This window comes from Phyllobates terribilis, unplaced genomic scaffold (assembly GCF_046119375.1).
Source record: "Phyllobates terribilis strain yellow unplaced genomic scaffold, ASM4611937v1 Scaffold_140__1_contigs__length_4765195, whole genome shotgun sequence".
NCBI lineage: Eukaryota > Metazoa > Chordata > Amphibia > Anura > Dendrobatidae > Phyllobates > Phyllobates terribilis.
This window is the reverse complement of record NW_027362900.1, coordinates 4,215,748-4,240,904: the sequence shown is the minus strand read 5'-3', so window position 1 is coordinate 4,240,904 and position 25,157 is coordinate 4,215,748. Positions and strand designations below refer to the sequence as shown.

Sequence of the window (25,157 nt, the reverse complement as noted above, 5' to 3'; positions counted from 1 at the left end):
TCAGCCTTGCCCGCCAGTCTGTCTAACAATCCTGCCTGCCAGTCTATCAGCCGTGCCCGCCAGTCTGCTTATCTGGAGCACCTGCCAGTTACCTGCTGTGCCCGCCAGCCTGCCTACCTGGAGCACCTGCCAGTTACCTGACATGCCCTCCAATCTATCTACCTGGAGCACCTGCCAGTTACCTGCGTTGCCCGCCAGCTTGCCTGCCCCAAGCACCTGTCTGGCTATCTGCTGCACCCGCCTGCTTGCCTACCCGGAGCACCTGTCTGGCTATCAGCCATACCTGCCTGCTTATCTACCCGGATCACCCGCCAGCCTTCCTGCCGTGCTCATCCGCTGTACCGGTCAGCTCCTGTCATCTGACCCATAGGAGTCACCTGCTATCACACAAGGTCGGTCCTAGAGTGGCACCTGGTTCACCTGCCCGGTCCCTCCCTGGTTCACGGAGTTGACTAAGCCGCCGTGTGACTTGGGTCGGTCCGAGTAGGCACTTAGTTACGCCCCTCTGGTCCCTCCTTGCACCAAAGCACAGAGGTTCCACCACCCGGACCCGTAACACCCATGAATGAAAGTTCCTGAACAGAAAAAAAAACACATTTCTCAAGTTTAGCAAAAATTTCGCAAAAAATATATATCATAGTATCGTGTTAGCCAGTAGATAGAAAAATATTAAGGTTTGAGAGTCCTCAGGGGTTGATACCCTTTAATGGCTAACTGAAAAGATGGTAACAAATTTCAAGCTTTCGAGACTACTCAGATCTCTTCATCAGGCATACTATAACACAATCTGAAGAGTCACATATTTATACGCAGCAGGGCACAGGAATAATGCAATAGATAAGACAAGTGACGTGAAGAAGAACGATCAGTATTGAAGAGGGAGAAGTCGTTGTGGCTGTAAATATTGGAACAGTTCATAGATAAGGAGTGTGAAAGTTTTACTGTCCTGTGATTGAGGTCTGGTCCATGATTGTAAAACTCCCAAAATGGTCTGAGGAGCACATTCCTTAGTTGATGTAGAAAGACATAAATCCATACGATACATTCATTGCTGCTCTGTGAGTGTGTCAAAGATTGTCATAAGCTTGTACTCCCAAATTTTTTTTGTCTTTCTGAGATTTGAAGTTACATTTTAATACAAGTAATTTCATGTCCATGATGCGGTTATCAAGGATACAAAAATGTTTGGCCATAGGTAGATCTGTTCTTTTTTCTTTTATTGTGTGGCGATGAGAATTCATCCTTGTTCTAAGTTTTTGCCCTGTTTTCCCTACATGCAGACCCCCAATTGAACATTTGGAACATATGATTAAGTACACTACATTAGATATGATGCAGCTGAAAGTACCTGGGATCTTGTGGTTGTCTCCTGATGTGAGTTGTGTATCTTCATCTTGTCTGTGTTCATTATAAATGGACAGGTTTTACATTTTTTCTGGCTGCAGGGAAAGGTACCTGAAGCTGTTGGAGAGGACAGGGAGCTTCTGACAATGAAGCTTCTTAGATTTGGTGGCTACCTAAATCACAGAAGTGGGAGGTCTCAAAATATAGATTGTAATCAGGCATCTTTTTGTAATAATAGTTGTAATTTTCGTGCAGCTCCCATTAACACCTCCAGATTTGGATTGTAAGTGACTACGAGAGGCACCCGGTTGCTCTCTTGTTTAGTTTTGAAATGTAGGACATGATTGATAGTCTGATGGCTTTTGCAATCTGGTTTTCAATTGTTGTTTGATGGTAGCCCTGCTTCAAAAAGGTGTTTCAGAGGCCACCAAGGTATTTGTCTCTGTCCATAGTATTGGAACATATCCGATTTTTTCTAATGGCTTGGCTGTAGACAGTGGAGATTGTGTGTTTTGGATGGAAACTGACCCATTTAAGATATGTTGGAAGGTCAATTGGCTTCTGGTACACGGACGTCTCTATTTCATTGTTCTGCAACTTAATGATGGTGTCCAAAAAGTTAATTTCAGTACAGGAGTAGTTGAGTGTTAAGTTGACTGTGGGATGAAATTGATTAAATCAGATCAAGGAACATCTTTAGCTGTTGCTCAGACTCTGTCCAGATGATTAAACTATCGTCAATGTAACGGTAGTAGGCCAGAGGCCTGATGTGATGTGAGGACATGAAGTCACTTTCAAGCTTGACCATGAAAATTTGCATACTGTTAAGCCATTTTACTTCCTATATCTGTACCAGTCTCATGTAGATATGTGTGGTTATCAAATTCACAGTAATTGTGGGTGAGGATGATTTTTGGAAGTTTCATCAAAGGTGAAACTATCCTCCCCATCTGTTTGCTTTCCCTCCCAGCAGCTTTTCCTTCTACCAGTTAGGCTTCTGGGAGGTTATACTTGTTCCTTTTATTTTTGATTCTCCTTAGCTTGCCTTCTTTGCCCGATATGAATGTATCTTAGTTTCTCACCCATGGTTTTTGTATCTTACTTCTCCCTTTCCTTTCCCCTTGTTGACAATGTGTTGCGACCTCTCCTCTGATTCCTCAGAAGGTACAAGAAACCCCTCAGCGGCCTATTACAGAGTTAGATCCGAGGTGGTGTTTTAAGTTGTGCAGCTAGGGCCTTTTTAGTCTATACAGAGACCAGTTGGGTGTAGTTGCGACGTTTTCCCGTGTGGGTTCTCTGGTGGCTATCAAGATGAACTTTCTGGTTAAAACCTTTCCCACATTCTGAACATGAAGAAGGCTTATCCCCTATGTGAGTTCTCTGATGTCTGATAAAATTTGATTTCTCTGTAAAACATTTCCCGCATTTTAAACAAGAAAATGGCTTCTCCCCTTTGTGGCTTCTTTAGTGTATAACAACATCCTATTCATGGTAAAAACATTTTCCACATTCTGAACATGAAAAAGGCTTCTCCCTGATGTGAGTTTTCTGATGTCTGATAAGATTTGATTTCTTTGCAAAACATTTCCCACATTCTGAACATGAAAATGGCTTCTCCCCTGTGTACGTTTTCTGATGTGCGATAAGACTCGTTTTCCTTGTATAAGATTTCCCACATTCTTAACAGGAAAAAGGCTTCTCCCCTGTGTGGGTTCTCTGGTGACTGAGAAGAGATATTTTCTTCACAAAACATTTTCCACATTCTGAACATGAAAATGGCTTCTCCCCAGTGTGAGTTCTCTGGTGACTAACAAGAGTTGATTTATCTACAAAACATTTCCCACATTCTGAACATGAAAAAGGCTTTTCCCCTGTGTGAGTTCTCTGATGTTTGGTAAGACTTGATTTCTCTGTAAAATATTTCCCACATTCTGAACATGAAAAAGGCTTCTCCCCTGTGTGAGTTCTCTGATGTTTGATAAGACTTGATTTCTCTGTAAAACATTTCCCACATTCTGAACATGAAAAAGGCTTCTCCCCTGTGTGAGTTCTCTGATGTTTGATAAGATTTGACTTCTTTTGAAAATATTTCCCACATTCTGAACATGAAAAAGGCTTCTCCCCTGTGTGAGTTATCTGATGTTTGGTAAGACTTGATTTCTTTGTAAAACATTTCCCACATTCTGAACATGAAAAAGGCTTCTCCCCTGTATGAGTTCTCTGATGTTTGGCAAGACTTGATTTCTCTGTAAAACATTTTCTACATTCTGAACATGAAAATGGCTTCTCCCCTGTGTGAGTTCTCTGATGTGCTATAAGATTTGATTTCCTTGCAAAACATTTTCCACATTCTGAACAGGAATAAGGCTTCTCCCCTGTGTGAGTCTTCTGATGTTTGGTAAGGCTTGATTTCTCTGTAAAACATTTCCCACATTCTGAACATGAAAATGGCTTCTCCCCTGTGTGAATTCGCTGATGTGAAATAAGAGTGGATTTCTCTGTAAAACATTTCTGACACTCTGAACATGAAAATGGTTTCTCCGCTATGTGACTTCTCTGGTGACTAACAAGATTGGATTTCTGGTTAAAACATTTCCCATGCTTGAAACAAAAAAATCTATTCCCTGCTGTATACATTTTTTGATGACTATTTCCATATTCTGATAATGGCTTCTTTGCTTTAGGAGCAGTTTGTTTCTTAATGCCTCTTTTGTGGCTATGATTTTCCTTAGTAGTCAGTAATAAATCAGAAGACAGGACCTGTTTTAAAGAATCAAATGACAAATCTTTTGTGTGAAAGGATGATGGTATATCTGGAGTAATGGCATTCACTTCAGTTGTATTATGTGGGATCTCAAGATCATCTGATTTAAAAATTGAAGATGTCAGCTGTCCCTCTGATCTCTGGGTACTGTCATCTGCGAAAAATAAAACAAATTACTATTTTTGAATAAAATATCCTTGAATTTTATATTTTTGACCATATCTACTTAAAGTGTCTGTAGGAATGGCAAGTTATGTAAAAACATTGAATGATTCACCAAGACAATGACAGTTCACAGTCTAATAGAAAACCTCATAGGATGAACCAGTAGACCGTGGTGTTCAACTGTCTGTTAATTCTGCCTCCCAAATATGGAATATAAAGCCACCAAACAATGTTATGTAGGTGAAAATAACACCAATAGAAACTTCTACTCATCTCACAAAAAACAAGTCCCTACTCCGATCCATCATCTGTCAAAGGAAAAAAAGAAGTTTCCACATTATTAGGGTCTCAGACAGGGCCGTAACTACAGCCGGGGCACTGCCCCGGGGCCCCAACCACCCAAGGGGCCCCAAACTGATGGTAAAAAATTGTATTTTAATACTTTAATTTCTCATAAAATACCCAGCTCCTATATTCCTGTCAGACAATGTCACCCGGAGGACAGGAGAGACTATCATTTCAATAATTTCCAGGAGCTCTGCCAGCTGTCAATGAATGGAAACCTGCACTGGCCTGGAAAGTCTCATAGCACAAGATTTGTAACAATATGTTAGTCTGGAGATCACAGAGAGTTGGCGAGGCCGGCACAGTGCACACTGTAACAAACTCTCAGCATCATTGAGAGGAGACAGTCTCAGCAGACACATATCTCTGTGACAGATGTGAGAAGCCCTGCTATTTAATAAACATATACAGTTATTTTAAAATTGTGCAATATTTGGAATTATTCACCTTATTAATTTTCCAAACATATTCACTGAATATTTAACTTCTAAAACTTGCATCATAAACAACAAAATCTATTAAAGGTCTTGCGGAACGTGGTGAAGCCTGTGTGTTGTATACAGCAATGCGCAGCAGGCTTCACCACGTTCCGCACAACCTCTAGTGATTGAAATGTTGAGGGACCCCACAATGAAGTTTTGCCCTGGGGCCCCGAAGTTTATAGTTACGGCACTGGTCTGAGAGGCTCTTGAAAAGCAACATGGCTTCCAATCCAGCAATATCCACTCTCCCAAAGTCAGATCTCCCCCTTGCTTCTGAGCCTTGCAGTGTGCCCAAACCACATAGCATCCATGTATTTGGCATTACTATAGTGAGAAGAACCCACTTCATTTATGATGTCTGTGTCTCCTGGAGCACAATCTGGTATGTGTTGGGCAATAAAATAGTATATTTTCAATTTTCACGTTCCAACATCCACTGTGTGCTAATTTCCGGAAAGTGGCTGTGGAGTCAAAATAGTCACTACTCCTATAGATTATTTCACTGAGGGTTATAAAATCCAAAATGGAGTCACCTTATGGGAATTTCTACTACTCTGGTTTTCTGCCATTTTGTCATATTAGGGCGTGTGTCCCATTTCCTCTGAGATCTACTCCTGCGATGTCTACTTCTTTCACCATGTCTGTCCTCATTCATTCTGCAGAGAATCTAACGTGGTGGTATATGTAATCAAATGTTGTCTACTATACGTAGGGGAAACTACTTAACACATCAGGGACCACATTGCCAGCCATAATTCCACGATTCGTTGCGGCAAAACTTGGTTACCACTATCCCATCATTTCTCCAGCGCCAGGCATACAGTATCACAACTCAGGTTCCAGGTGATTGAAAAAGTACCCAGACGAGATGGTAACCATATGAAACACCTTAAACAACAGGAGTGGTTCTGGATACACACCCTCCAGACACTGACACAGGGACTCAACTGTGAAATAGATTGGCTAACCTGATTAATCTTTTTTCAAAACACACTAGATCAGCTCTACAACCTACTCCTATTCCTTCTCGCCAGGTGAGTTCCTCAAACCCCCTTCCCCTCTCACCTCCCCCCCCCACTGATTTCCTTCTCCACCCCTTCCCTTCCTCACCTTCTCCTCACCCTCTTACACACAACTCCCATGTATTATTCTTGCAAACCTAATTACATACAAAAAAAACATGGCCTCACACTCTATAGTTTAATACAGGACTCCATACATTCCTTACACCCCCTTCCATTACTGCTTTAATCCCGGGCACCATTTGATCCAACCAGCACAAGTCGTTTTATTCTCCCACCCAGATCAACCTCCCTTTTGCCCCTCATCGATGCACCGTGATGACAACATAAAATAACTATTGCATATAACCTAGAGCTCATGCGCGGGTTTCATCTGTCGCCATGGTTACGCTACACATGTGACATGGCCCTATGGGGGACGGGCCCGCCCCAACAGACCCACTCTCCCTGCCACATCACCCGCCCTTGACGCAACTTCTGCGGGGCGGGTTTGAGCACACGCACTTCCGGTCCGGTGGTAATGGCGGAAACATACATAAACCCTTCATTCTCAACCAGAGACAGATGCACGAGCTGTTCACAGCTCCATTAAAGGTACCCACCCAGCATACTTTGTGCAGTCAAGCAAGCCACCAGGCAAGATCATACAACATGCCTCTATACTGATCTGTTTGGGCACCTGTACTCCCTATATGTCTCTAACTGTTACTTAAAAAGCTTTATTACTTATCTAAGTGGGGACCTATATTCCTCATTAGTGTTAAGCGAATTTGTTCGGCATTTCAAATTCGTGTTCGGGGTTGCGAATTATTCTCGCCAAAAAATCAGCTCCGCCCATGAACATCCCTAATTTGCCACGCTGTCACGCAGCTGTCATCTGCGTGACAGCGTGGAAAATCAGGGATGTTCATGGGTGGAGCCGATTTTTTGGCGAGAACAATTCGGAACCCCGCACACGAACACAAATTTGAAATGTCAAACAGATTCTCTCAACACTATTCCTCATATGTCTCTGCCCTATACCTAACATGCCTTTATACTCATCTATTTGGTGACCCATTTTCCTTATGTCACTGCCCTGGTACCTAACTTCTTTACCATCTAAGCTCTATCATTCTACTCCTTGGTCCTCCTCCGGCTCCTTTGCTCCTCCACTTAATCATTAATCTTTTTGCTTCCATTGTCCCATTTTTTACCAATGACTAACCATGCGCCCAGAATATCAGCAATACTTACCTGCAGGACGGATGTCCTAGAAGCTGCTGAAGATTGTACTTGTAACTGTCGCACATTGATGATGAACATGTGAAAGCCTTATGTATATAACTTCGGTATATAAGTAAATATGTATGTGTTTTGACATTTATAGATTTTTTCTCTTTTTTCACAGCGACATTATAAATAAGATTCTGGCAGGGTCAAAACATTAAAAATTATTTATGTCACATGTCCCTGCACCTTTTTAGGTCAGTGCTTATGTCTGAATCAAGGAAGGAGGGGGGAGGAACGTAATTCAGCATCACCATCCAGGTAAAAATTGATTCTTTATTAGTGTATCATTAAAACCGAGTTAAAATCAAACTTCCTTATGTGTTTCTGGCACCGAGATGGGCCCTTAGTTATAGGATATCCTATGACTAAGGGCACATCTCGCTCCGTGCTTCAGCCAACTGGAAAGCACCACACCCTACTAAAGTTCGGAGTATATTGCCGGAAGCTGCCAGATACAGCCTTGTTCTCCTCTGGTTCTGTCCCCTGTGCTCATCTCCCATCTTGTGTATTTGTTTCCGGTTGTGACCTCGGCCCATTTACTGAATACTCGTGTTTTCTGATTTTTCTCTGCCCTCATGGTTCTGACCCGGCAACCTGACTATTCTTCTTGCCATCTCACAACACAGAATAGCAGGTAATACCGTGGCCCAAGCCTAGGGGTCTCTTTGTAAGTCCAGATCCATGTAAGGGGGTTAAAGAATGTTGAGCCAAGCAATCCCTGGTATCTGAAAAACGGGAGTAGATAGCACCAACCCTGTTCGTGGTAGCCATTTTCTGAGCTGTCAGGTGACCATGAACAGTGTCCCCAATACATTATGTCTGCAATCTATTCCAGCAAGATCTGCATTCAAGCAGCTAAATGGCTCTCCTCCACTTCTTAACCTGCCATGTGCCCAGACAGTAGTGTACGACCGTATATAGGGTATTGTCGGTTTAAAGAGAAGTTGGAAAATAATTTTTAAGGTCCATTTGTTTCCTATTATCCTTTGTAAAGAATTCCAAAGTTATCACCACAAAGTGACACACGTCAGATTTGAAAAATGGAGCCTGATTAGCAACATAAAACTGTCTGCGGGAAGTGGTTAAATCAAATTATTTTGGACACTAACTACTGTAGTCAAAAAATGTGACCATAGATAATGACTAGTGTTGAGCGAGCATCCTCATTTACCCCTTTAAACAAGCACGTGCTCAGGTGCTCTCTGAGTATTTGCAGCATGCTCGGCATCTATGTTTGAGCTGCATGTGTCACGGCTGTTAGGCAATCCCTGTGTGTGTCACAGCTGTCTAACAAACAGGAAATCCCTGCAAGTGTCACAGCTGTCTAACAGCCTCAAGACATGCAGCCGTGGCGATTCAAACATAGACGCCGAGCACGACGAAAATACTCACCGAGCACCCAAGCGTGCTCGTTTAAAGGGTTAAACAAGCATGCTCGCTTAACACTAATAATGACACGTCAACTGAAATGATCAAACTCAACAGTCTTCATCAGTAAAAATGAGTAACTAGTGGTGAAACCTCTCTGGTAATTAGAGTATGGGGCTCGGCGGCTCTTAGGAATCTAAACTATCGTAAGGGACAATATTTTCTGTCACATGGAGTTTCAAGAAGAAATGTTAGACATTTAAAGAGAACTTGTTATGATAGTGCAGAGATGAGGTGTCTTAAATTCAGAACTCGGGCATTTGGAAGAGGTAAAGGAGACCTTTTATGAAAGACTACCAGGGAGTTAAACATTAAGTGAGGCCGGCCGATCCCACTTTAAACTATCAAACAAAAGGAACCAGGGATAAAAAAGACATGAATAAAAAAAATGTTACAGCCTATGTATGAGGGGAGAACTCCAACACTAAACCGGAGTTGGATTAATTTATGGTGGACCATTGGCGTTACTGGGAGTCCTGACCAGAAGAGTAGAGAAAGTATTAGCGCCCCCATTTCAGGAGAGATTGTGCAGTAATCTGAATTCCTGAGGATTAAAAACATAATGGAATTTATGACGTGGAGTGAATCCATGAAACCAGGGCTGGAGCCAACACATCTCCTGCAGGCGTGAATAAATGTATATTACAGCCATCAGCCACGCACAGCTTAGAGATATATCATGGCACAGGTGTAATGTTTTTTGTATAGTTTATCACAATCCTGTTTGAAGTTAGTTGGTTTGCAATAGAAATTGTAAACTCAGGATAAAGGGAAACTCTGTTGTTATTGTACAGAAATTCACACTTGGCCCTCACTGCACATTTAATGTTGTCGATCATAAAAGTGAAGTTTGGCCAGAAAGACTGGACCTGGTCTTGTAGGGACCATATGAGCACATTCAGCAGCACAGAAGGGAGAGAAGGTAGATTCATCTAATAAGATATCAGGGATCTAGGAAGCCAACAGCATCATTGCCCTCCGCTTTCTCTTACAGTCCCATCATAATATTTTTCTTCAAGTGATTTTCTCACTTTTTCAGCACATTCTACGTACGCTGTCATTTGGCTTTGTAGTTCACAGATCTGGGCAGGTAACGGTCAGCGTCTTCTAAACCCAGGGGGTAGGTGGATCCTTCAGGTTGTAAGATCTATAGAAAAGGGCTTTCACAATTTCACCAAGTAATTAGAACAATTTTTCATTTGGAGGCGAATGTTGTAGTCTAGCGGCAAAATGGTGATCACACGATTGAGATATGATTGGACTATCCGACTGATAAAGCAGCCACAGCCAGTGACTGAGAAGAATCTGTGATTTTTCTGTATTTAGTGGTTACTACTCACCTGGGTAGTCATATGTAGGAATCTCCTCTTTACACTGCTCATCATCCCTCACATATGTCTCTGTAGTATTAATATGGGTCAGATCTTCACCCTGAAACAAATAATGTAAAAGTCACAGACAGATGGAGAAGTCACATCTATGATCAGCTCTAATCCTGCCATCTCCACCGATCTCATTACACAAATATAAAAGATATAATACTGGTGGATAAAACAAGACTGAGCACAAGCATAGGGGAGATCTCATGACACCTTCTCTCCATCTACCTGATGATCCTGTGGAACATTGGGATCTTCTTGCTTACAGTCCTGTGGAAGAAGAGGACGGGGACATCTTTCTGATGTTGTCCTCTTACTGGATAGATCTGGAGGAAACACATACAGGGACTGAATTCATTCTTTACATACAGATAATTATAGGCCGTGTGTATTTAGTCCTGTCTATTACCTGGTGATGTGAGGGGCTGGGGAACCTCCATGATGTCCTTGTACAGATCTTTGTGTCCTTCTAAATACTCCCACTCCTCCATGGAGAAATAGACAGCGACATCCTGACACCTTATAGGAACCTGACACATACAATGATATCGTCATCCCCCCGATCCCTTCATATAATTACTAATAATGTCCCAGCATTCCCAGAAGTGTCACCTCTCCAGTCAGCAGCTCAATCATCTTGTAGGTGAGATCTAGGATCTTCTGGTCATTGATGTCCTCATGTATCAGGGGGTGAGGTGGAGGTCCCGTGATTGGGCTCAGGGGTCTTCCCCATCCCTCAGACACAGGGGCCTGGCAGCGCTCACTAGAGGTCTTCTTCACTACTGTGTAATCCTGGTTATGGAGAGACACAATAATAAATATCACTACAGACATTTCCAGAGTCCTCACCTCTCCAGTTCTGTCCATATGTTATTCCCATAGATAATAATGATGTAATGTGACGTCATCAGAATCTCTCACCTCTCCAGTAAGCCGGAAGAGGATCTCTAGGGTGAGGTGTAATATCCTCTCCGCCATCTTGTCTCTGTCAATATCCATCCTTGATAGGTGATTCAGAAAAATTCTCTTAATATAGAAGATGTCCTAAATAGGAAAGTGATGGAACATCATAAAGAATTCTGTGTAATAATACAATTACTGGAGACAATAAGGGGAAATATATCAGGAGATAGAACGTGTAGATGTTATATTCTCTAGTCTTGTATGGATTGGAACATAAGTTGAATTGCAGAAAAGGACATCTCCTCCATGCTCCCAATCATTGGCTAAGTTGGCCACTGCTTTGGCAACTGATTAGCTGTAGGAATCACAAGTACGTTGGGATTGACCAGGAAATGAAGAGACTGGAGGAGGACCCAAGCAACCATGGTATTTTTATTAGTTTACAACATTCTACTTTTTTCCCTGTCATCTACTAATAAAACCTATAGATTTTAGGCCACAGACAACAAGCAGTTTCTTCCTTGGAGTCTGCAGCTGAACACTTTTCTCATAGACTCATCTTCCATAACGCTAATTCTTGTCTCATTTACTGGCACTGGAATCGGCATTAGCAATACTTAAGGAGATATTCATTACACGTAGCTACTACCTAATTACCCAAAGGTAAATGATTCAGGGATGTGTTAAAACATGACTTTTATTTTTTCTTCTTAAAATAACTGATCAAAATTTGATAAAAACACATCAGTGTGCCAGTGCCAGTCCTATGCAATGTATGATCCACTGAACTATTCAGTAAGCAATGTGCTCAGACCCTACCCTAATGAGTACTGTTTGTCACTCATTAAGTGCATGCCTCAGAGACTGCAAGCTGTTATTAAAGCCAGAGGTGGTGCAACAAAATACTAGTGATGTATTGGAGTGTTCTTTTAGTGTTTCTTAAAGCCCTAAAGTTGCCATTTGAAATGACTTTAGTTTTGTGCCATGTCTGTGATCTGCTTTTTTTTCAACAACATTAGACAACTGAATGAACATCCTCCGAGCCCGGTGATTCCATAATTTTTGCCAGGGGTTGTATATTAATGGAAAGTTGAGTGGAAGAAAAAAGTGTGATAGAAAAAGGTGCACAAGCAACCGGGATAACCGGTTGAAAGAATTGTTAAGAAAAGGCCATTCAAAAATTTGGGGCAGATTCACAAGGAGTGGACTGCTGCTGGATTCATTGCTTCAAGAGCCACCACACAGACGTATCCAGGACATGGGCTACAAGTGTCGCATTTCTTGTCTCAAGCCACTCAAGACCAATAGACAACGCCTGAAGCGTCTTACCTGGGCCAAGGAGAAAAAGACCTGGACTGATGCTCAGTGGTCCAAGGTGTTGTTTTCAGATGAAAGTAAATTTTGCATTTCATTTGCAAATCAAGGCCCCAGAATCTGGAGGAAGAGTGGAGAGGCCACAATCCAAGCTGCTTGAGGTCCAGTGTGAAGTATCCACAATCAGTGATGTTTTGGGAAGCCATGTCATCTGCTGGTGTAGGTCCTTTGTTTTATCAAGACCAAAGTCAGCACGAAATGTTGGCCTACTGAAATGCATGTTCAGTAAATGTACTCAATACTTGGTTGGGGCTCCTTTTGCATCAATTACTGCATCAATGCGGCGTGGCATGGAGGCGATCAGACTGTGGCACTGCTGAGGTGTTATGGAAGCCCAAGTTGCTTTGATAGCAGCGTTCAGCGCATCTGCATTGTTGGGTCTGGTGTCTCATCTTTCTCTTCCCAATACCCCATAGATTCTCTATGGGGTTAAGGTCAGGTGAGTTTGCTGGCCAATCAAGCACAGTGATGATGTTGTTTATAAACCAGGTATTGGTACTTTTGGCAGTGTGGACAGGTGCCAGGTCCTGCTGGAGAATGAAATTTCTTTCTCCAAAAAGCTTCTCGGCAGAGGGAAGCATGAAGTGCTTGAAGTCCACTTGACAGAGAGCGCGAGTACATATCTTGACGAAATTTTAACACCATTTGTTCATGCATTACCCTCATTTATAAGTGACACAAAAGATCTAGTCTCTAAACTAAGTGATATTACTGTATCTGATACCATCATTCTGACTAGTCTGGACGTGGAGGCCCTCTACAGTAATACCGACCATGAGCTGGGCATTGGGACAATTGCGTATTTTTTTAAATATGAAGAGTAGACAATTCTTATCACATAACTCTTGTTTTGTCACTCTTAGGATTCGTACTTACGCATTATTTTTTCACCTTTGATGATATATTTTACTACTATCAAAAGAAAGGGACCGCAATGGGAACATGTGTCCCAACCTTTGCAAATTTATTTTTGGGGTGGTGGGAGGACCAACACGTTTTCAATGAGGATTTCAGTTTTCATACTAGTCACATTTTATTTTGGGGTAAGTTCATTGACGTTTTGATTTTGTGGGATGGTGACAGATTTTTTTGGGATTTTGTATCTATTTTGAATAAGAATCGGATTGGAATGTTCTTTACGCATGAAATCGGTTTTAAGAGGATCAATTTCCTTGACCTGACAAACCAAATTGATGGGACCTGTAATATTCATATGGACATATTTCGTAAGCCGACCCCCACCAACAATCTCCTTCATTGGGATAGCTGGCACCCCAGGGTGTTGAGAGCAGGTATACCGGTAGGTCAATACCTGCGTGCGAGACATAATTGTTTGGATGAGGATACTTTTATCCAAGAGAGTAGGAATCTATTCTCAAGATTTACAGCAAGGGGATATCTGAAACAGGTGCTATACAAAGTCTTTAATAGGGCTAAGACAACTAATAGGGATTCGCTGCTATGCCCCAAGAGGAATGCACCAGAGAATAATAGAGTCTGACATATAGGAAACTATGATGATCAGACAAGCACAGTGTATAACATCATGCGGAAGTAATGGCCTATATTCTCAGCTGATGCCGATTTAAGGGCGATTGTTGGTGGACATCCGGAAATTACCTTCCATATAGGGAAAAATTTGAGGGATTTCCTCAATTACAGAAATTTTAGGAGGAGCAGGCAGTATTCTGAGTTGGCAATCGAAACATCATGGAGGCTCCGATCCTTGTAGGGGCTGCTCCTTTAGTAAATATATGACTCGGGTTACGACTTTTACGAATCCAACTGATGGACATGAGTATTTCGTTAGGGACCAAATTAATTGCAGATCTAAGGGGATAATTTATGTAGTGAAATGTCCCTGCCATAAATTGTATGTAGGGAAGACCATCCAGGAGGTTAGGAGGAGAATATCTAAACATCTTAGCTCTATTAATACTGGTGCAGATACGGTTCTCTCAAAGCATATGAGAGGTTTACATGCAGAAAAACCCCTGGAACTGCTATTTTGGGGCATTTGTAAAATGACCCTTGGCCCTAGGAAAGGTAACCTTGACCAATTATGTTTGAGGGAAAAAGCTAGATGGATCTATAAGCTTAATTCACGTAGTCCTATGGGGCTTAATGAAGGATTTATTTAGCTATAGTGCTTTCCTATAGGAGCATTTATATGAGTGACATGAATGAATTATGCCTATTTACACTATGAATGTTGAATAACAACATACTAGTAGATGATTAATTTATTGAGTTAATTATATATAAGTTTTTGTGATAACAAGACTTATTAGGATATATGGAAATATGTCTGATGGTTAGTGTTACAACCTTTTGAGAGTAAACCAGCAATTAATTTTTTTATGTAAATAGTAGGATTTAGACAATTTCAACTGATTAATTTATGGCTTATATGAAATTGATCTGAGTAATTAATGAGATTAGCATAGAGAATTTATTCATATTTATATAAATATTGTGTCCCTGCAACTATTCTATATAGTTCACAGACATTCGATTTGAGTAATGAATAACGCTGATAGGGAGAGATGATGATTATTTGTCTATCTCTCCTTTTCTGCATATGTGGATCATGTCTCTTTAAGAGATTTGAGGACATGCGCAGTTTGTTATTGAAACACAATGTGTCCTGAGTTTGGAATTTTGGTGAGTGCGCATGTCTGGTGATGTCACCGCATGGAGAGTGATGTCATCTGACGCGCACCTATCAGGGAGCGAGACGTGGCATGCGATGAGTGGCCGGCTCCATTACCCATGGAGAGCGATGTCATTTGACACTCACCTATCAGAGGGCGAGACATGGCATGCGATGAGTGGCTGGCTCTGTTATCCAATAGGGAAAAAGGTAAATAACCTGACATCAGCGTACACGGGCTATCGACGCTGCAAGTGGACACGGGAACACCTATCAGGTCCTAGGATATAGGTTGGTCCCCCCTTGGCATCTGATGCGGTGGTGAATCATAGGCTCTCTGAGATGAGGCATCTTGGGAAAGTAATACATAACTGTCACGATTGGTCATTGTATCAGTTATGAGATTTGCTAAGCATATGCGATATATACCGTATTTTTAGGACCATAAGACGCACCTAGGTTTTAGAGGAGGAAAATAAAAAAAAATTTATAAGCAAAAAATGTGATCATGATCCACTGTTAAGGGGGAGGGGGTCTGCTGCTGACACTGTTATAGGAGTAATGTCCCCCAATTCTGTTAATATCCCCCATCCTGGTATACATGGCCCCCATCTGCATCCTGATATGCATGGCACCCCAATCCACCATCCTGGTATGCATGGCACCCCTCATCCCTCTTCCTGGTATGTATGTCACCCTTCATCCTGGTATGTATGGTCCCCCTCACACCCATCCTAGTATGTATGGCACCTTCATTCCTCTTCCTGGTATGTATGGCCCCCCTCACACCCATCCTGGTATGTATGGCACCTTCATCCCTCTTCCTGGTATGTATGGCACCCTTCATCCCTGTATGTGTGGCCCCCCTCATCCTGGTCCCTGTATGTATGGCCCCCTTCATCCCTGTATGTATGGCCCCCCTCATCCCTGTATGTATGGCCTTCTTCATCCCTGTATGTATGGCCCCCTTTATCCCGGTATGTATGGCCCCCTTCATCCCGGTATGTATGGCCCCCCTCATTCCGGTATGTACGGCCCCCTTCATCCCGCTTTGTCACGCTACACAAAAAAAACAAAAAAACAATCATACTCACCTCCTCTCTCCTCCAGCACTGCGTCCAGCTCTGTTGCCGACAGGGATCTCACTGTGTGAGCCGCGCATGGCGTAACTGCCATGCGCCCTCAAGCAGCGAGATGCTCTGCCGGAATAGTCACTGCTCCCCACACCAGGACTGTGTGCGTGGGGAACAGTGATCATTCACTCACCTTAATAGCGCGCACACTGTAGCCGCAGCGCGGCTCCTGATGCGCTCAGTTATTTTAAAATTGTGCAATATTTGGAATTATTCACCTTATTAATTTTCCAAACATATTCACTGAATATTTAACTTCTAAAACTTGCATCATAAACAACAAAATCTATTAAAGGTCTTGCGGAACGTGGTGAAGCCTGTGTGCTGTATACAGCAATGCGTAGCAGGCTTCACCACGTTACGCACAACCTCTAGTGATTGAAATGTTGAGGGACCCCACAATGAAGTTTTGCCCTGGGGCCCCGAAGTTTATAGTTACGGCACTGGTCTGAGAGGCTCTTGAAAAGCAACATGGCTTCCAATCCAGCAATATCCACTCTCCCAAAGTCAGATCTCCCCCTTGCTTCTGAGCCTTGCAGTGTGCCCAAACCACATAGCATCCATGTATTTGGCATTACTATAGTGAGAAGAACCCACTTCATTTATGATGTCTGTGTCTCCTGGAGCACAATCTGGTATGTGTTGGGCAATAAAATAGTATATTTTCAATTTTCACGTTCCAAGATCCACTGTGTGCTAATTTCCGGAAAGTGGCTGTGGAGTCAAAATAGTCACTACTCCTATAGATTATTTCACTGAGGGTTATAAAATCCAAAATGGAGTCACCTTATGGGAATTTCTACTACTCTGGTTTTCTGCCATTTTGTCATATTAGGGCGTGTGTCCCATTTCCTCTGAGATCTACTCCTGCGATGTCTACTTCTTTCACCATGTCTGTCCTCATTCATTCTGCAGAGAATCTAACGTGGTGGTATACAGTACAGACCAAAAGTTTGGACACACCTTCTCATTTAAAGATTTTTCTGTATTTTCATGACTTTGAAAATTGTACATTCACACTGAAGGCATCAAAACTATGAATTAACACATGTGGAATTATATACTTAACAAAAAAGTGTGAAACAACTGAAAATATGTCTTATATTCTTGGTTCTTCAAAGTAGCCACCTTTTGCTTTGATGACTGCTTTGCATACTCTTGGCATTCACTTGATGAGCTTCAAGAGGTAGTCACCGGAAATGGTTTTCACTTCACAGGTGTGCCCTGTCAGGTTTAATAAGTGGGATTTCTTTAAATAGGGTTGGGACCATCAGTTGTGTTGTGCAGAAGTCAGGTGGATACACAGCTGATAATCATACTGAATAGACTGTTAGAATTTGTATTATGGCAAGAAAAAAGCAGCTAAGTAAAGAAAAACGAGTGGCCATCATTACTTAAAGAAATTAAGGTCAGTCAGTGTGAAAAATTGGGCAAACTTTGAAAGTGTCCCCAAGTGGAGCTTCAAAAACCTTCAAAGAAACTGGCTCACATGAGGACTGCCCCAGGAAAGGAAAACCAAGAGTCACCTCTGCTTCTGAGGATAAGTTTATCCAAGTCACCAGCCTCAGAAATCGCAGGTTAACAGCAGCTCAGATTAGAGACCAGGTCAATGCCACACAGAGTTCTAGCAGCAGACACATCTCTACAACAACTGTTAAGAGGAGACTTTGTGCAGCAGGCCTTCATGGTAAAATAGCTGCTAGGAAACCACTGCTAAGGACAGGCAACAAGCAGAAGAGACTTTTTGGGGCTAAAGAACACAAGGAATGGACATTAGACCAGTGGAAATCTGTGCTTTGGTCTGATGAGTCCAAATTTGAGATCTTTGGTTCCAACCACCGTGTCTTTGTGCGACGCAGAAAAGGTGAATGGATGGACTCTACATGCCTGGTTCCCACCGTGAAGCATGGAGGAGGAGGTTTGATGGTGTGGGGGTGCTTTGCTGGTGACACTGTTGGGGATTTATTCAAAATTGAAGGCATACTGAACCAGCATGGCTACCACAGCATCTTGCAGCGGCATGCTATTCCATCCGGTTTGCATTTAGTTGGACCATTATTTATTTTCAACAGGTCAATGACCCCAAACACACCTCCAGGCTGTGTAAGGGCTATTTGACCAAGAAGGAGAGTGATGGGGTGCTACACCAGATGACCTGGCCTCCACAGTCACCAGACCTGAACCCAATCGAGATGGTTTGGGGTGAGCTGGACCGCAGAGTGAAGGCAAAAGGGCCAACAAGTGCTAAGCATCTCTGGGAACTCCTTCAAGATTGTTGGAAGACCATTTCCGGTGACTACCTCTTGAAGCTCATCAAGAGAATGCCAAGAGTATGCAAAGCAGTCATCAAAGCAAAAGGTGGCTACTTTGAAGAACCTACAATATAAGACATATTTTCAGTTGTTTCACACTTTTTTGTTAAGTATATAATTCCACATGTGTTAATTCATAGTTTTGATGCCTTCAGTGTGAATGTACAATTTTCATAGTCATGAAAATACAGAAAAATCTTTAAATGAGGTGTGTCCAAACTTTTGGTCTGTACTGTATGTAATCAAATGTTGTCTACTATACGTAGGGGAAACTACTTAACACATCAGGGACCACATTGCCAGCCATAATTCCACGATTCGTTGCGGCAAAACTTGGTTACCACTATCCCATCATTTCTCCAGCGCCAGGCATACAGTATCACAACTCAGGTTCCAGGTGATTGAAAAAGTACCCAGACGAGATGGTAACCATATCAAACACCTTAAACAACAGGAGTGGTTCTGGATACACACCCTCCAGACACTGACACAGGGACTCAACTGTGAAATAGATTGGCTAACCTGATTAATCTTTTTTCAAAACACACTAGATCAGCTCTACAACCTACTCCTATTCCTTCTCGCCAGGTGAGTTCCTCAAACCCCCTTCCCCTCTCACCTCCCCCCCCCACTGATTTCCTTCTCCACCCCTTCCCTTCCTCACCTTCTCCTCACCCTCTTACACACAACTCCCATGTATTATTCTTGCAAACCTAATTACATACAAAAAAAACATGGCCTCACACTCTATAGTTTAATACAGGACTCCATACATTCCTTACACCCCCTTCCATTACTGCTTTAATCCCGGGCACTATTTGATCCAACCAGCACAAGTCGTTTTATTCTCCCACCCAGATCAACCTCCCTTTTGCCCCTCATCGATGCACCGTGATGACAACATAAAATAACTATTGCATATAACCTAGAGCTCATGCGCGGGTTTCATCTGTCGCCATGGTTACACTACACATGTGACATGGCCCTATGGGGGACGGGCCCGCCCCAACAGACCCACTCTCCCTGCCACATCACCCGCCCTTGACGCAACTTCTGGGGGGCGGGTTTGAGCACACGCACTTCCGGTCCGGTGGTAATGGCGGAAACATACATAAACCCTTCATTCTCAACCAGAGACAGATGCACGAGCTGTTCACAGCTCCATTAAAGGTACCCACCCAGCATACTTTGTGCAGTCAAGCAAGCCACCAGGCAAGATCATACAACATGCCTCTATACTGATCTGTTTGGGCACCTGTACTCCCTATATGTCTCTAACTGTTACTTAAAAAGCTTTATTACTTATCTAAGTGGGGACCTATATTCCTCATTAGTGTTAAGCGAATTTGTTCGGCATTTCAAATTCGTGTTCGGGGTTGCGAATTATTCTCGCCAATAAATCGGCTCCGCCCATGAACATCCCTAATTTGCCACGCTGTCACGCAGCTGTCATCTGCGTGACAGCGTGGAAAATCAGGGATGTTCATGGGTGGAGCCGATTTTTTGGCGAGAACAATTCGGAACCCCGCACACGAACACAAATTTGAAATGTCAAACAGATTCTCTCAACACTATTCCTCATATGTCTCTGCCCTATACCTAACATGCCTTTATACTCATCTATTTGGTGACCCATTTTCCTTATGTCACTGCCCTGATACCTAACTTCTTTACCATCTAAGCTCTATCATTCTACTCCTTGGTCCTCCTCCGGCTCCATTGCTCCTCCACTTAATCATTAATCTTTTTGCTTCCATTGTCCCATTTTTTACCAATGACTAACCATGCGCCCAGAATATCAGCAATACTTACCTGCAGGACGGATGTCCTAGAAGCTGCTGAAGATTGTACTTGTAACTGTCGCACATTGATGATGAACATGTGAAAGCCTTATGTATATCATTTCGGTATATAAGTAAATATGTATGCGTGTTTTGACATTTATAGATTTTTTCTCTTTTTTCACAGCGACATTATAAATAAGATTCTGGCAGGGTCAAAACATTAAAAATTATTTATGTCACATGTCCCTGCACCTTTTTAGGTCAGTGCTTATGTCTGAATCAAGGAAGGAGGGGGGAGGAACGTAATTCAGCATCACCATCCAGGTAAAAATTGATTCTTTATTAGTGCATCATTAAAACCGAGTTAAAATCAAACTTCCTTATGTGTTTCTGGCACCGAGATGGGCCCTTAGTTATAGGATATCCTATGACTAAGGGCACATCTCGCTCCGTGCTTCAGCCAACTGGAAAGCACCACACCCTACTAAAGTTCGGAGTATATTGCCGGAAGCTGCCAGATACAGCCTTGTTCTCCTCTGGTTCTGTCCCCTGTGCTCATCTCCCATCTTGTGTATTTGTTTCCGGTTGTGACCTCGGCCCATTTACTGAATACTCGTGTTTTTTGATTTTTCTCTGCCCTCATGGTTCTGACCCGGCAACCTGACTATTCTTCTTGCCATCTCACAACACAGAATAGCAGGTAATACCGTGGCCCAAGCCTAGGGGTCTCTTTGTAAGTCCAGATCCATGTAAGGGGGTTAAAGAATGTTGAGCCAAGCAATCCCTGGGATCTGAAAAACGGGAGTAGATAGCACCAACCCTGTTCGTGGTAGCCATTTTCTGAGCTGTCAGGTGACCATGAACAGTGTCCCCAATACATTATGTCTGCAATCTATTCCAGCAAGATCTGCATTCAAGCAGCTAAATGGCTCTCCTCCACTTCTTAACCTGCCATGTGCCCAGACAGTAGTGTACGACCGTATATAGGGTATTGTCGGTTTCAAGAGAAGTTGGAAAATAATTTTTAAGGTCCATTTGTTTCCTATTATCCTTTGTAAAGAATTCCAAAGTTATCACCACAAAGTGACACACGTCAGATTTGAAAAATGGAGCCTGATTAGCAACATAAAACTGTCTGCGGGAAGTGGTTAAATCAAATTATTTTGGACACTAACTACTGTAGTCAAAAAATGTGACCATAGATAATGACTAGTGTTGAGCGAGCATCCTCATTTACCCCTTTAAACAAGCACGTGCTCAGGTGCTCACCCGTGCTCAGGTGCTCTCTGAGTATTTGCAGCATGCTCGGCATCTATGTTTGAGCTGCATGTGTCACGGCTGTTAGGCAATCCCTGTGTGTGTCACAGCTGTCTAACAAACAGGAAATCCCTGCAAGTGTCACAGCTGTCTAACAGCCTCAAGACATGCAGCCGTGGCGATTCAAACATAGACGCCGAGCACGACGAAAATACTCACCGAGCACCCAAGCGTGCTCGTTTAAAGGGTTAAACAAGCATGCTCGCTTAACACTAATAATGACACGTCAACTGAAATGATCAAACTCAACAGTCTTCATCAGTAAAAATGAGTAACTAGTGGTGAAACCTCTCTGGTAATTAGAGTATGGGGCTCGGCGGCTCTTAGGAATCTAAACTATAATAAGAGACAATATTTTCTGTCACATGGAGTTTCAAGAAGAAATGTTAGACATTTAAAGAGAACTTGTTATGATAGTGCAGAGATGAGGTGTCTTAAATTCAGAACTCGGGCATTTGGAAGAGGTAATGGAGATCTTTTATGAAAGACTACCAGGGAGTTAAACATTAAGTGAGGCCGGCCGATCCCACTTTAAACTATCAAACAAAAGGAACCAGGGATAAAAAAGACATGAATAAAAAAATGTTACATCCTATGTATGAGGGGAGAACTCCAACACTAAACCGGAGTTGGATTAATTTATGGTGGACCATTGGCGTTACTGGGAGTCCTGACCAGAAGAGTAGAGAAAGTATTAGCGCCCCCATTTCAGGAGAGATTGTGCAGTAATCTGAATTCCTGAGGATTAAAAACATAATGGAATTTATGACGTGGAGTGAATCCATGAAACCAGGGCTGGAGCCAACACATCTCCTGCAGGCGTGAATAAATGTATATTACAGCCATCAGCCACGCACAGCTTAGAGATATATCATGGCACAGGTGTAATGTTTTTTGTATAGTTTATCACAATCCTGTTTGAAGTTAGTTGGTTTGCAATATAAATTGTAAACTCAGGATAAAGGGAAACTCTGTTGTTATTGTACAGAAATTCACACTTGGCCCTCACTGCACATTTAATGTTGTCGATCATAAAAGTGAAGTTTGGCCAGAAAGACTGGACCTGGTCTTGTAGGGACCATATGAGCACATTCAGCAGCACAGAAGGGAGAGAAGGTAGATTCATCCAATAAGATATCAGGGATCTAGGAAGCCAACAGCATCATTACCCTCCGCTTTCTCTTACAGGCCCATCATAATATTTTTCTTCAAGTGATTTTCTCACTTGTCAGCACATTCTACGTACGCTGTCATTTGGCTTTGTAGTTCACAGATCTGGGCAGGTAACGGTCAGCGTCTTCTAAACCCAGGGGGTAGGTGGATCCTTCAGGTTGTAAGATCTATAGAAAAGGGCTTTCACAATTTCACCAAGTAATTAGAACAATTTTTCATTTGGAGGCGAATGTTGTAGTCTAGCGGCAAAATGGTGATCACACGATTGAGATATGATTGGACTATCCGACTGATAAAGCAGCCACAGCCAGTGACTGAGAAGAATCTGTGATTTTTCTGTATTTAGTGGTTACTACTCACCTGGGTAGTCATATGTAGGAATCTCCTCTTTACACTGCTCATCATCCCTCACATATGTCTCTGTAGTATTAATATGGGTCAGATCTTCACCCTGAAACAAATAATGTAAAAGTCACAGACAGATGGAGAAGTCACATCTATGATCAGCTCTAATCCTGCCATCTCCACCGATCTCATTACACAAATATAAAAGATATAATACTGGTGGATAAAACAAGACTGAGCACAAGACCTTTTCAGCCGTCTACACATCATAGGGGAGATCTCATGACACCTTCTCTCCATCTACCTGATGATCCTGTGGAACATTGGGATCTTCTTGCTTACAGTCCTGTGGAAGAAGAGGACGGGGACATCTTTCTGATGTTGTCCTCTTACTGGATAGATCTGGAGGAAACACATACAGGGACTGAATTCATTCTTTACATACAGATAATTATAGGCAGTGTGTATTTAGTCCTGTCTATTACCTGGTGATGTGAGGGGCTGGGGAACCTCCATGATGTCCTTCTAAATGCTCCCACTCCTCCATGGAGAAATAGACAGCAACATCCTGACACCTTATAGGAACCTGACACATACAATGATATCGTCATCCCCCCGATCCCTTCATATAATTACTAATAATGTCCCAGCATTCCCAGAAGTGTCACCTCTCCAGTCAGCAGCTCAATCATCTTGTAGGTGAGATCTAGGATCTTCTGGTCATTGATGTCCTCATGTATCAGGGGGTGAGGTGGAGGTCCCGTGATTGGGCTCAGGGGTCTTCCCCATCCCTCAGACACAGGGGCCTGGCAGCGCTCACTAGAGGTCTTCTTCACTACTGTGTAATCCTGGTTATGGAGAGACACAATAATAAATATCACTACAGACATTTCCAGAGTCCTCACCTCTCCAGTTCTGTCCATATGTTATTCCCATAGATAAGAATGATGTAATGTGACGTCATCAGAATCTCTCACCTCTCCAGTAAGCCGGAAGAGGATCTCTAGGGTGAGGTGTAATATCCTCTCCGCCATCTTGTCTCTGTCAATATCCATCCTTGATAGGTGATTCAGAAAAATTCTCTTAATATAGAAGATGTCCTAAATAGGAAAGTGATGGAACATCATAAAGAATTCTGTGTAATAATACAATTACTGGAGACAATAAGGGGAAATATATCAGGAGATAGAACGTGTAGATGTTATATTCTCTAGTCTTGTATGGATTGGAACATAAGTTGAATTGCAGAAAAGGACATCTCCTCCATGCTCCCAATCATTGGCTAAGTTGGCCACTGCTTTGGCAACTGATTAGCTGTAGGAATCACAAGTACGTTGGGATTGACCAGGAAATGAAGAGACTGGAGGAGGACCCAAGCAACCATGGTATTTTTATTAGTTTACAACATTCTACTTTTTTCCCTGTCATCTACTAATAAAACCTATATATTTTAGGCCACAGACAACAAGCAGTTTCTTCCTTGGAGTCTGCAGCTGAACACTTTTCTCATAGACTCATCTTCCATAACGCTAATTCTTGTCTCATTTACTGGCACTGGAATCGGCATTAGCAATACTTAAGGAGATATTCATTACACGTAGCTACTACCTAATTACCCAAAGGTAAATGATTCAGGGATGTGTTAAAACATGACTTTTATTTTTTCTTCTTAAAATAACTGATCAAAATTTGATAAAAACACATCAGTGTGCCAGTGCCAGTCCTATACAATGTATGATCCACTGAACTATTCAGTAAGCAATGTGCTCAGACCCTACCCTAATGAGTACTGTTTGTCACTCATTAAGTGCATGCCTCAGAGACTGCAAGCTGTTATTAAAGCCAGAGGTGGTGCAGCAAAATACTAGTGATGTATTGGAGTGTTCTTTTAGTGTTTCTTAAAGCCCTAAAGTTGCCATTTGAAATGACTTTAGTTTTGTGCCATGTCTGTGATCTGCTTTT

At 42.4% G+C, this 25,157-nt stretch overlaps 1 protein-coding gene and 1 pseudogene across 1 annotated transcript; one reads left to right on the top strand and one right to left on the bottom strand.

Moving 5' to 3' along the window:
• The window catches only part of LOC141205550 (uncharacterized), a 241,269-nt pseudogene that overhangs the window by 156,604 nt on the left and 59,508 nt on the right, over positions 1-25,157 (top strand).
• Positions 676-23,715, bottom strand: LOC141205553 (uncharacterized). The gene is made up of 8 exons (XM_073664120.1): positions 23,681-23,715; positions 23,500-23,597; positions 11,123-11,245; positions 10,814-10,993; positions 10,611-10,731; positions 10,430-10,527; positions 10,163-10,253; positions 676-4,262 (listed from the first exon to the last, which is right to left on the bottom strand). Exons 1-8 carry the CDS (start codon positions 23,709-23,711, stop codon positions 3,025-3,027), a joined length of 1,980 nt encoding a protein of 659 aa, XP_073520221.1. The 5' UTR covers positions 23,712-23,715; the 3' UTR covers positions 676-3,024.

Coding starts and splice junctions, on each gene's coding strand:
- LOC141205553 (XM_073664120.1), bottom strand. CDS start 23,711: ATGGAGGTTCCCCAGCCCCTCACATCACCAG. Junction 11,246..23,499: donor ATGTTCCACAGGATCATCAG/GTAGATGGAGAG, acceptor TTTCCTATTTAG/GACATCTTCTATATTAAGAG. Junction 10,528..10,610: donor CCAGCCCCTCACATCACCAG/GTAATAGACAGG, acceptor TGTTTCCTCCAG/ATCTATCCAGTAAGAGGACA.